The following is a 13,865-nucleotide window of genomic DNA, read 5'->3' on the forward strand; positions in this document are numbered from 1 at the left end:
CTTTCAGTATAACCTACGTTATAATCACTATTACAAACCTCTGAATAAAGTTATTTAGGTTATGTAGTCTGAGATGAATTTACAGCCTCTAATTCTTCTCAAAAGTCAGAAAGCAACTCTAATCATTCCCACTTCAAGAAATAAAGGCCTGGTTGCAGAACTACTGCCACTAGCTCACAAACATTTTCTCGCCATACTAGAACAGGTTTTCACCTGAGGATCTCTCTTAAAGAGGAATGGATAAGAGAGCACAGGGTAGAACTGTACAAGAATTCTGTCTGGAAGGGAACTCTGCAAGTCATCTAATCCAAATCCACCTGAATGGATGGATCCAGCACTAGTTTCCAACAAACTGGGAAACTCAGGAATGTAATGCAATCTTAATCATAACATAGAAGACTTGGCACGCTTAGAGAAATGCAAAAGGTGTGATTTATTGATTACCTGAAACTGGTGAATCAAGGAAGTTGGATGTACATGAGAAACTGTTTGTCAACAGTCTTCACATTCAAAAAAAGCCAAAGACAGCAGAATGAAAGGCATACGCATAGGTCAAATACACTGCACTAATAAACGTGCCAGCATACTGCTAGGCCGCTGGGATGTTTGCTTGACAGTAATAAGAACATGTATAGCTAAAAGCAAAGCAAAAGGCAAAACAGGAGCTTGCTTCCTCAAGGCTTGCAGCATATTACACTATTTGTGACTGCAAATAACGTTCTAATTTTCATTGATGAAGCTTCACCCACACTTAAAAATGAGAGGTAGCAGATGCTGATGAGCATGGTCATAAAGCTCTCCCTCAAGAGCCACTGTGGGGGTTAAAGTGAAGAAACCGCAATACCTAAGTTTCAGAAGTGGTCCTCCTCAAGGACAAGAGGTCCTCAAATGACAGAGAAGGAACTTCTCACTTGACAACAGCAGCAATATAAGCAAAAACTTAGGAGGTCAAGAGAATGTTTTGCTAGAAAGGAAGGCATTGTCTTCTTTCCAGATTTATCCCTCAGCAGAAAAATACATAGCTTATGTGAGTGTCCACCTAAGGTAATGATTTCCATAGGAGGTATAGTTTTTAAAGACCAGTGTATGAAACTGAAAGAGGAATCTTCAAAGTAAAAGAAGATCAAAAATCGAGACTAGAGACAAGCTTGATTAAAGGCAACAGAAAAATAGCAAAGAGTGAAGTGGTGTAGATCTCGAGCTTAGACCTCACTTAAGCAGTGAGCTGAGAGTAAATTGCTTACTAATGCAGCATCATTCACAGCATGCAAGTAGACAGGGCTTTTTGAGTGCCCAATGGTCCTATTATAGCATGGTATTCCAGGGGATTGTGTGCAGATGTCGTTACACTGTCAATGTTAGCAATAAACAGATATTTCAGTACTGATGTTTCCTTTTAGTTTAAATATTTATGTTTTCTTTTAGTTTAAATATTTATGTTCATCTGCATTCCTGTCAGGTGTTAGCACGTTTTTAAAACAGACCGGTAAATCCAGTAGGACTTAGTAACCTATAGGTGAAAAGAAAATACATGACTTTTTTTCCCTATACACAGTATCCTGTTCCAGATTCTAAGTCTGAAATATCACTAAGCACTTAGAACACACATGTAGAAGCTCCCAAACCTTAACGTTCTCAGCAGAAAACAGGAAGAATGAGGATAAAAAGCATTATCTCCCTTTCACGGTTAAAAGAGGCACAGAAAGTGATCAGGGGATTTGCCAAAAGTAACACAGGTAAGGCAAGGCTACTCCCAATATTTACTCGTGCTAAACTCTCTCTTTGTCTGGCCTCCTAAAATTATTCCAATACCCTTGCGTCCACAGTCAAATTAATTCTTTATTTATTATCCCTGTTCTCAAGTATATTTCAGATGGGCTCATCCATTGTTCCTGTACAGCTGGGTAAACAGACAAAGCAAATTCTATCATGCAGCTTTACCTTATAGCACTCAAAACCCTTTGCATATGTGGGATTTTTTTCTTTCAGCGAACGAAGAGTGTGTTTAAAGGTGACCCATGCTGAAGGAAGAGGAATGGAGAAGTCTGGGCATAATCAGAATGGCTTCTGAAGATTGACTTTTCTCAATATTCTTATCAAAAGAAAACACAGAACTAATATTTGAAGCCTTAGTATATAATTGCCCTTATTAAGGCAAAAAAATGGCAATGATATGGACATGAATTTTAGTCACAGACATGAAAAGAATGCAAGACTTCCTTTGGAGTTAACTGTGAAATGACACTGTAATTGTGTAAACAATGTTTAGGATGAAAAAGTGACTCATAAGAAGGAAAAACATCATTAAAAAAAACAGCATCAAAAATATAGCCTCCTCCCCAACAGCTAGTCATCTTTACATTTTGCAGTTTTCCCAACACAGAGCATAATTTTCTGTATTCTGGCACAGTGCTTAGTATACAACAGTACCCCTTTCCTGACAAGGGCCCCTGGCATTACTGAAATATGAACACTAAACAGAAGGCAGACAATGCTGTATAGGGGAAGGGGTAAGAACAAATACCCCATCAAAAATGAATTACTAATACTCCTTTCTGTCTACAATCACACTCCACACCTATTCCTTTTCTACATACAAGAGTGAGCAGGACTAGGGAAGCCATCCTGCCCCTGTACTTGGCATTGGTGAGGCCTCACCTCGAGTACTGTGTTCAGTTTTGGGCACCTCCGTACAGAAAGGACACTGAGGTGCTGGAGCAGGTCAAGAGAAGGGCAACAAGGCTTGTGAAGGGCTTGGAAAATCAGCCCTATGAGGAGAGGCTGAGGGAGCTGGGGCTGTTTAGTCTGGGGAAGAGGAGGCTGAGGGAAGACCTTATTACTCTCTTCAAATACCTGAAAGGTGTTTACAGTGAGAGCAGGGTTGGTCTCTTCTCACTGGTGATAGGTGACAGGACGAGGGGAAATGGCCTCGAGTTGCGCCAAGGTAAATTTAGGTTGGATGATAGGAAACACGTCTTTACAGAAAGGGTTTTAAACACTGGCATAGGCTCCCCAGGGAGGTGGTTGAGTCACCGTCCCTGGATGTGTTTAAGAGCCGTTTGGATGTGGTGCTTGGAGATATGATTTCGCAGAGGGTTGTTAGGGTACTATGGTTAGCCCGCGGCTGGACTTGACGATCTTTGATGCCCTTTCCAACCTGAGTAATTCTATGATTCTAAGAGGAAGAACTGAATCATAAAACACATACACAACAAGAATCTATGTACATCTAGGAAGTTAGCAGATGTGTTGATAATCTTCTACAAATAAGAAACAAAAGCTGCCAGCTGTACTAGTCAATTCAAAGATTAATAGGCAACACTGAGACGACAGGTATTATCCTTCTTTTAGGCAAAGTAGCTCCAGAATTTGAGTTCTGTAAAAACTCAGACTCCTGCCCAACTCTTATGACTCAATTCCTGCCCTGGGCTGCAGAACATCTATAGATCCACCAGCCAGAAACTTGCCAAAGTAAACTGGATTACTGTCATGATTTGAGATGGCAGTGCAGCAGCAACTGTACAACTCGGTCAGGCCTGATTACCTAGAACAAGGGCAATTTTCTTTTCATCTCCACATAAAGCTTCTGAAAATGGCAAAGACGGAACAGTTGAGAACTGCAGAAAGAACATCCAAAAATCACTCCTGATAGAAGAGATTTAACTGCATTTTAATATGGATGGTATTTTCTATTAACATCAGGGCAGAAGCCTATTGTTCAGTGGAGCTCTTCACTTCCATTACACAAGAGCTATCTCTTTGAATCTGTATGAGTCAACTTTAGTGACCACTTTAATATTCACTTTGCAATTAATGCTTCTTTTTATGGGTTGGTAGAAGGTAAACCAATTTCAGTTCAGCTTCTAGGTATTGAATTTATTATAAAAAGTTATGTACTTAAAACTCCTATAATGAAACCAGAGGCATCATGAGATATTAACCTAGAGTTAATGCTGAGAAGGCCAGTTTGAATAATTCAATTCATGTCACCTTAAGTATCTTTTCAAATGGAATTAACTTTATCTCACAAAAAAAGGAAGCTCCATGTTCCAGTTACTGATTATTGACTCCATGAGAGTCTGTCTTAAATCATCTCACCACCATTTTCCCCACATTTTTATTTCACTACTACCAGAACACTTCTTTAAATTTTGAGGGCTGAGTTTCGTTATAAAGAAGCAATATCAGCTCAGAGGAAAACGTGATTTCAGAATAATTGTTACCTTTATGTGATGCTAAAATAGACAAAAGCAAAAGTGAACACCGAAGTAGCTGCATTGGCTCAATCCAGCTAAGAACCAGGACCGCATTTCAGCCACGTGTGCAGAGCTACAGCGGACGCTTCCCTGCCATACGATCCCATCTTTCTGCAACAATGCCACAGCAGTTCAGTAGCACTGCACTTCTCCTGACTTGTTAACTATCTTATTCCGGCATCAAAGCCAAGCAGTTAAACGCTAAAAAGAAATGCTTTCAAATTCTTACCTAGATCCAGGGAAAGGGACAGGTCTTGATCAGCATTATTGAACAGTAAGAGTGAGGGAGTCAGACAGGCAAAAAGCAAGTGATGACCAGATAGATACACATGTAGCATTAGGAACGAATTTAAACAAACAAGTAGAAAAAGGGGGGAAATGAACAGAAACATAACAGGCAGAACAAAGAAGTGCTTCAGTACCCAGCATAACCATGCAGTCCCATCTTTCTGCAAGACACGGGAAAAATCAGAGCAACATCTTGCGCTGAGACACAGGTGCCCCTGTAACATCAGGCCTGAAATAGGAAACGTTGATTACCTCTCCTAGACAGTTCAAAGAAGGGAAAAGCTAGGTAGCAAGCTAGTATCTATTGATTTATAGCCAAGATTTCCTGAGCTCAGTCAAAACAAACAACAGGAAAAAGATTCCCCATGGTCAAGGATTCAAACTCAGGAAGGCTTCCTTTAGCATAAACAAGGTGGACCTTTTCAAACTCTAGCTTAAAATAAATAATATTGAGAGCATAAAAGCTTCAGCAGGGCAGGGAGAGCTGCAGTGAGCAGCACTTGTAGCAAATGGAAAGTTCTGGGGCTCCTTCTCCCCAGTCCTTACCTCCCCCAAATCCCTCCATGCTGTGTTCCTGTGACATTCTCCCATGAGGCAGGACACCTAAATGCAAACCCTGTGCTCATCTAAACTACCGTTAAGGCAACGCTCAAACAGGACAAAAGAGACCAACAACAATCCTAAGAATTTACAGTTCAGTTAAGACAACTGAGAAAAGACAGAACCAAAAAGATGTGCGGGAACAGTACGGTCATCCAAACACCAGCCTACCAACTTTGGTTCTGATAGCTATGATGCAAAGGAATGTGTTAAGGAAACAACTGGAGCCATGAAGCAGGACTGTGAATCTCTCCACAGTTTGAGCTGTGAAGAGAAACACAGCATGAAGCGTCTGTTTAGAAGAATAAATAAATAAATAAACATAACAAATAATAAAGCAAAATATATTGAAGAAATAAACTACATGTCCACCAGGGTTACACAGAAGAGAAATCTGAAAAGGAAAGCTAGAAACATTAGAAATATTTTGCAAGCTGTAAGACAGACTGGTTGAAGCATGCTTTGACAATTTTTATCTATGCCTACAAAGCTTTGCACAGAGCAAGAGGGCTAGGGTAATTTCAGACCAGTTAGCCTGGAACTGTAGACTAGGTAACCATAAATGAAATGTCAAGACAAACCTAGATATAATGTATGAATTTGCATTTGTGGACAAAAGTATCTGTGACTATAAAGAAAAGAAATAATGGGATCGAAGATTAGCTTGATAGAACTTGCACGTGAAGTCAGAAAACAAGCTCAGAGGACAGCACTTAGGAAGGCAGAAAAACAAGAGATGAACGTGGATTGCTGTACTTCAGATGCTGATTTGACAGTTAACAGGCTGAAGGGTTCCTACTATCTACATCTAAACATTAGTACTGTAGGTGAGATTAGACTGTATACCCTTGTAGCATGCTAAGTACAAGTCACATGTATTTGAAGTTGAAAGGCTAAAGGTGAAAGATTTCTAGCAGAACCCAATCCCAGAGGAGTAACAGTATCACCCGAAAATCAGCTGCCAAGGTTCTTCTGGACTGCATCAGCTCCTCTGGGTGGTTCTCCATCAGGAAACCCAGAGAGTTGTGTATCACAGGGAGAAACACAAGCATCATTCATTCTCAGAGAAAATAAAGGCCCTCATTTTCAGCTCAGAAATGGATAGCAGATAAACATACTAAAAAATGGGAAGAAAATGCTTGTAAAAGCTAGAAGCCTGACAAACAGCAACATATTTTTAAAAAAAAATGTGTAAGACACAATTCCTGTTGCCTTCATTAGCATGTTCAGTTTTAGGTAGGATAGACACTGAATGGAGATACACTGGTGGAAACTACTGAAAGACATTAGCGAGGAAAAGCATCAGGTAGAGCATAACCTGCATAAGTTGCTTTAATTTCCAGGGCATCATCTGCTATCATCAGGGATACAAATCAAGTACCTGGTTATCAGGAAAAAAAAATCTCAGGCAACCATGTTTTCAAGTCTTTGTGCATCTCCATCTGAGAACCATTTCACCATTTAATTTAACACGTTGTATCTCCAGTCAATGTTTTCTGGTTTTAAACGGCATATATAATTATGGGTCTTCTACAAACAGCTCAAATAAGATGGGCTGCCTTACAGGCTTGAGAGAGCTCTTATTGACCAAACACATCATCTGTAATCTCTTTTTCAGTCATGAAAAGCTACAGTGAAAATTTGAAAGGCTGTATCTATAGCGACTGCAATTATTTCACTGCTTAAGAAACAGAAGGGAAGAAAACAGGGGAGCATCTTTCTCCTTAGCAAAAGCATGCATTCCAATGGTTTCTACTGTGTTACAGCATGGTCAATTAACTTCACCCATTTCATTGATCCAAAGCTTGCTTCCTTTTTCGTCTTCCTGCAATCCACACATTAAGGGAAGGCCATGGGACACCAATCACAGAACAGTTACCAACGTTGTACAATACAAGACAACACAATTCAGTTTTAATTCTAAGAAAAGAAAAAAATGTTTCTGGAGATGTCATTAAAAAGTGAGACGGGGAAAAGAAAAGTCTTACCTTCTGCTCCTTTTCCTTGGCAGCACTGAGTTGAGAGAGGGAGAGCGACAGTTGTTCCTGCTGCTCAGCGAGGTACTTCTGATAAAGGCTCAGAAGTTCCTGGCATTCTCTGTACTGCTGCTGCATAGGTGAGACATCAGAAGTTAAGGAAAAAATACTCTTTGGTGAATAGTTAGACTCAAATATATACCAACTTTCCCTGTGAAACCCGATTTAGATCCATAACAGTTCAATTTAAAAACAGATACTGTGTGTTTGAGTACTGCCTAATGATGATAAATCTGTCTAGAGATGAATGTTCAAGTACAACCTTCTTTCTATTCAGAATGGAAAAAGAAGAATTGTACCAAATTCTTTTATCATTGGAAAAGGGACAGCAGGAGGCAGGTGATGACATTGTTTCAGCTGGAACAATTACAACCCTCTGATTTGTATTCAGTAAAGCCAGACACTACCAATGTTTATTTATAAATAAATAAATAGCCAGCCAAGTAAGTAAATAGTCCATTTTTAAGCAGAGACATGGATTCACAAGCCCACATACCCAAATCCAATCTCTTTGAGCATCAACAGCTCAAAAACCCAGAGCCGCAGATGCAGCACTACAGGCCTTTTAGAGACCAGCAATGATTTTTGGACAGTAATCTGGGGAAGCAGCAACTATGGTGTTTGCAAGGATATTAGCAAGCAACAGTGTCCTGTCTCGCTTGCAGCATTGAAATTCCAACAGGAGATAAATCTGCTCTTCACCTGTCATTGTGTAATTCCCTCCCTTGCTCATGTAGCATGGTAAACCATTTATGCTCCCTCTTCTCCCCCCTCACTTTTAATTATGCATGCAGATGGGATAAGGGCTCGCTGTCCAAAGAGATTACTCTGAATAAATACTTTAATAACAAGTCACCGCAATTAAGGTAGGGAACAAAAACTTCTTCAATCTATAAAATGGTGTTGAGTTACAGATTTCCTTAACATTTTTATGATCTAATCATTGCTTCTGGGCAAATTCATGTTGCAATCATTTTTGCCAATCATGGCTGCATAAATAACTCACTGCTTTGTTATTCCCTGTTATGACCCTGCTTGGATTTCTTTTTTTTTTCCCCTTTCCTTCTTCTTCTTCTTTTGGGGGAAGGGGACACTTGCCAGGATTTTCTGCTTGCTTGTTTTGCTTTGTTTTAAATGAAAGGCTACACAGAGAATAAGCAAAACCTTTTAGGAAGGGAGGAATGGCTGGGTTTTAAAGCCCAGTGTTCAGATCAGTCAGGAGAGTTCCTAGCCCACATTTGCTCAGCATCTGGAAATAGAAGAGGATACAAACAATGGTCTAAACAAGCTAATTGCTTTCCAGAGTCAGCCTGCCTGAAGCTTGGGCTGTTTTACATTTCAGTTCATTTCGTCAAAGAGCACCAAAAGGCTGAAGTGATTTGTGGTGGTCTCAGGAGTCCCTGCCAGCTATGATGTATATAAAAGGAATTTTTTATTCCGGTTGTAACCATAGGCAGTAATGTTTATAGTAGGTGAACATATTAGCCTGGACGCAGGGCATGAATTTTACTCTAGAAAAAGCCAGTTCATTTATACAGCCTAAGAGTTAAATGTCGGTATTTGAAGACAAATTATAGAGAAATTCATTTAAACCCATGTTATGTGGCAGAATATAAAAACAGACAGTCGTATCTTTATCAGTTTTTTACAGCCCTCTTAATTCACTTTGCTTCCAGCAGCCCCTTCCCCACCAAACAGATTTTACCCTCTTCTCCCTCCAGCGAGCGCACTGCTGGCACACCGACAAGCCAAGTCCCCCGATGGCCCTGGGGGACACAAGTGATGGCTGTGATGGCTGTGCACCCACCCGCACTCTTGCCATAAGGTTACCACCAGCCCTGCTTGCAAGCCAGGTGAGACCGCCCTCATACGCATGGTATAAGCGTACCATAAAGGAGATGCCCAAACTGTGCTTTATGGACGGCGGAGCACTCGCTGTGCACGTGATGCTGCCACCTCTTACTTACAGCTGCCGAATTTACTTAAAACACAGCTTAAAAAACATGACATGAAAAATTAACATAAGGAAAGCATGCAAGCAAATCCTGATCATCCAAGAGCCAGTTATGTGACCACAAGTGAGAAAAGCAGCAGTCAGCACGAGCTTGAATGGCAGCAGAGATCCTCCCCAAATTTTTCAAAGGCTCAGTCAGGAATGCAACTATGGTTAAAACTTCCTGTGCTGGCAGATTAAAATCTTGTTCGTTCAGACAATGACTCTGCACTAAAAACATGTTGTTACAGCCACCAGAGTCCAAAACCTTGCTTTGCTCATTTAGTAAGTAAACATCGAGCTTCAAATAGGGAAAAAAGAGAAAAAACTGGTGGTTTTTTTTGTTGTTGTTGTTGTTGCAGGCACATGTATAATAGCTCTAGCTGTGGTAATTCTCCATAATGTGCTGGTACATTTACTACAGAATACTTTCTTTTTTTTTTTTTTTTAAAAAAAAAAAAAAAAAAAAGCTTTAATATTAGATCTTACTCTTCCATTCTATTGAATTTTTGCTAAAAGCAGCAAGAGGATCTCTTTCTTTTTCTTTCCCCCTACAAATTAGCCAGGCAGTAAACAAGAAAAAAAAAAAACCTGCCACAAAAATCTCCAACTCCTTCAGATACAATGGGGGCACACAGGTACAATGGGAACACAGTCTCCAGACAAATGCAGAGGTAATGATAAATATTTTCATAATCTGCTTTACAAAAGAAACAAAGGAACGGAAAATGTTATAAGGGTGAAAAAAAACAATAGGACAACAAGTCGTGCGGATTTGCATTCCACAGAAAACAGAGTGTGCCTAAATGCTCACATCAGATATTTCTTTAGGCTTTCAGGAGCACAAATATTGGATTTACAAGATGTTAGTTACCTGGGAGAAGTGGTACTTGGCATTTCACTAAATTGTACTTTTATATCCAAGAAATATGCATTTGAACGTATCCCAGCAATACGCTTCGCACAGTTTGTTAATAAAGTATTAAGGTCCTTCATGGGAGGGGGGGGACAGAAAAAAAAAATACTCTGTTTCATAAATGCAAAGGTTAAGATTTCAACAGACACATTTACATGTCGCACGGCAAGTACTATGTGTTTTATAGAATAAATTAGTTAATTTCACCACTGAATGTAAGTCATAGAATTAAGAGTTCATTTATAGCTCTTAAGAGATAATAACCTCAGTGGAGGCAGAGCTGGCTTTGAGAAGAGGGACCGCCAGCACGCAGCGGTGGCATGCTTGCAGATTTCCAGGGAGAGAAACATTGGGCAGGGAACAAAGAGCTTCTTACGGGTGAGGCTTCAGGAGAATGCACAGCCAAACTAACGCTCAGCTGCTGCCAAAGGCACACTTCAGCTCCCTCCAGGAGCTTCACCCCCTCTATCCGCACCAGCTCTGGAGCTCTCCCAAACCCCTCACTAATCCCCGGGGCTTAGTGAACTGTATGAGTGCATCCAAGGGTCAGTTAAGCACAAGCACTAAGCACGAAGGAAGCAGAGGAAACATGCAGCTGGAAGAGGCAGCCACTTGTCTGTTGGAGTCCCTCCACCTTGCAAAGTCTTGGTCCTGCTCTTTCTCTGCTAAGCCTCATGCTTTTGTGTCTGCAAAGACCACACCAACCACATCCACCTTATTCCTTGCTGAAAAAGTTCACGTTGCTCACACTTCCCTTGCTCACAAGTTGACAGACAGCTACAGACCTTCGCTTCCCCAGAATTTAGAAGAAAATAAGAAGTGGGAGGAAAATGTCAATCTCTAGCATGCACCAACCTGCTGTAGCACTCCCAGCACAGTGCTTCCACTGCCTCTTCAACTATCGGTAAAGCTCAGCTTAAAAGCTGGAGTATTTTTCCCAGGAAGCTTTTGGGTTCTCCAGACCAACCTCCATCTCCTTCTATCAGCAAACTCCACCTTCCAGCTGCTCGGACACTCACTGGCTTGTTCATCTAGAAGAGAGGCTTTGAAAAGTACCAACACCAGGTCACTCCGCAAGGCTGAGCCGTTTGCTGAAGTTCTGCCTTTCCCAAATCACTTTTTCTAAGAGAAAAATAAAAATAGAGGATTCTTCTTTCTTTTGAAAGATTTTTCAGCCTGTGTCATTTAAGAAGCAGTTGGTTTTACCACCCTTTACCTTAAGGGAACGAACACATTTAAGCAGACTCCAATCATGGGAATTTAAGGCAGGAAAAACGTTTTCTATAAGATATTATCATAAGAGGAGAACGCTACTAGTAAAGAGATGTTTTGGCCATGAAACTAGCAGCAAAGGCCCTGTTGTACTCTCACAGAACTGCTCCCCTAGTGACTTACTCCTCAACTGTTCGTCACAAGCATTTCTGGGAAAGGCACAAGCTCCAGCACTCACATTTTACACCTGGAGAAACTGTGGCATGGGGAGCCTTTGGGCACGTCTGCACACACAGGTGCAGCCCAGCAGCCCCACGCTGCACACGCCAGCTCCAGCACAGAAGTCTTGTAGCTGCAGGGTAAGTCACAGCCCAGGCTCAGCACGAACAGCCCAGATCCATCTTGCAGCTGGTTAGCTTTGAGTGCAAGTTTGTCTGCAGCAACCCATGCAAACATGTCTTAGGAGACTTCCCAAGCATCAAACAAGAAAGATAACAAGGGATCACAGATTCCCATAGTTCCTGACTGCAGCACTGATTTAGAGCCTCCTTCCTTTCTGATCCACGTCTAGAAGAGAAAACAACAGCTACATCTCCATTTTCAGCAACATGATCCTCCAGCCCCTATATTCTCAATAGCCCAAGAGCTATTACAGAGATATGCAAAGATGAGTAGAGCACGTAAAGGAAGGGGAAAGTCAAACCAGGCACGAGTTTAAATTTAAATAAATCAGCAACAACTTCCACTTTGCAGTAGAGATACAAGGAACCTTCAGGGATATAATTTCAGCGCATGATAAAGAAAGATTTTTGACATCTGCAATCACAATCCAGTAGCCACAAAACAGGGTTGTTTTTTTTTTAATACCTGCTTAAGGACATGCATCTAGAAAGCTGACTAGTTACCATATTAGCAGCTTCAGCAAAGTCCAAACTTTCTTCACTGCCTCAGGTAGTCCCTTGAAGACAAAGTCTGTGGAAAAACTAGAGTGACAAGAAGAAGCTGCAAAGTATCACTTACACAAGGCTGCTGAAGCTAGACTGGGCACTGAAAGGCCCCACAGAAAAATCTATTCAGGTAGCTGCAGGAAGATACGAGCTTGTCCACTTGCACTCCAGCTATGGGTGTATAAGCCACGAGAAGCCATGCAGCCACAACAGCAAAGCATCCGTCACATCACGCTTATCTGAATTTAACTTGCTTTGATGTTTTAAGTTCAGTTGGGAAAATGGCACAGTACCATTCCCAGGGTGCTGCTGGACTATGCCCGACAACTTGAAGAATGTCAAAGCAAGCTCACATCTACAGGATAGACACACCTCTACATCTATAATTTCAGCCCCGTGCAGCACTGTGGTACTGCAACAGTTATCCAGTAGGCTGAAAATGCCTTACAAAATGCCTTAGATAAGTAAGACCCGTGCTTCATTTAAATGCTTACAATACAAGGGAATAGAGTTTGCAGAGCGTGCAGAACCCCAAAGGGCCACAACAGCCTCATGGCAAACTCCACTGTAAGTGTGCTCAGGCTGAAGTGAACCCACATTTTTCCATGCATCACTCCAGCATATATTTTTTCAGTACTTTGACGGGAGGCAATGAGGTTTATTTTCTACCTTAATATTTTGTGTATCAATGGGAGAGAGATACCATGCCTTTTGGGAAAGAAGCAATATGTATGTCATTCTGATTTCCACCTGCAGGCTCTCTCTTCATCCTAACCAAAGAAAGGATTAAAATAATGCCGCTTCAACTACTTACATATGAAAAGTCATATGAATAAAAATAAACTGCTGATATTAATGAATTAACATCTAAAAGGAGCGCTTTAAAATATAAACGAAGATATATTCTAAGCTCTTTCCTTTAGCATTAAACAATTGCATACTTCATTGCAAGCTGACCCACATTTGATTTTAATATACGGTTTGTGCTCAATGCATATACAGCCCTGCATTTTGACAATCTCATCTCAGAAACACAACAACAGGATTGCATTTCAGGAACCAAACCATCCAGGCACAGATGAAAGTCCACACCGACACATTTCTTCAGCCTTTAAAATTAAGAGAAATAAAATAAGTGCCTTGAACCTATGTGAATCATTGTTCTGTGAAAGGGTAAAGACTAGTAACTTCTATGAAGGTTTATTATCTAAACTCTGAAGATGCTGCAAAGACTGAAGGTAATAAAATGTTTTATGAACAACTTCACTTCACTCGTTCTTATATAACTGAGTTTATGTGGATTCTTTGGCACAGTGATGCTAAGAACCTGTAGGGAACTTTCCGCACAGCCACTTTTCAGTGTATTAAAGAACTCATCTGGCGCAGGTCTGAGCATTACGAGCTTCAGTTCTAAACACAATCCCCTCCCGATTCAAAATCCTCAGGAAGCACATCTTTGAGAACACTTTAGAGGAGCGGGTCACATACAATAAGACAGAGTGATCTCCAATCTGAAGCCCAACAGTTACGTTTTAATTTCCACTTGGATATTTTAATGTTGTTATCCAGTCAGTGAATTAACTCGAGATGCAAGAATGAAAAGGGAAGATGTGCAGG

The 13,865-nt window shown here is 40.8% G+C and overlaps 1 protein-coding gene across 7 annotated transcripts in view; it reads right to left on the bottom strand.

The window, feature by feature from the left end:
* KIAA1328 overlaps positions 1 to 13,865 on the bottom strand; it is a 181,711-nt gene that overhangs the window by 99,105 nt on the left and 68,741 nt on the right. For all 7 annotated transcript variants that reach the window (XM_015277296.4, XM_015277299.4, XM_015277298.4 and 4 more), the window contains 1 exon segment: positions 7,133 to 7,260. In XM_015277296.4, coding sequence (XP_015132782.2) covers positions 7,133 to 7,260 — 128 coding nt within the window.

The sequence above is a fragment of the Gallus gallus genome, chromosome Z, assembly GCF_016699485.2.
Source record: "Gallus gallus isolate bGalGal1 chromosome Z, bGalGal1.mat.broiler.GRCg7b, whole genome shotgun sequence".
Classification (NCBI taxonomy): Eukaryota; Metazoa; Chordata; class Aves; order Galliformes; family Phasianidae; genus Gallus; species Gallus gallus.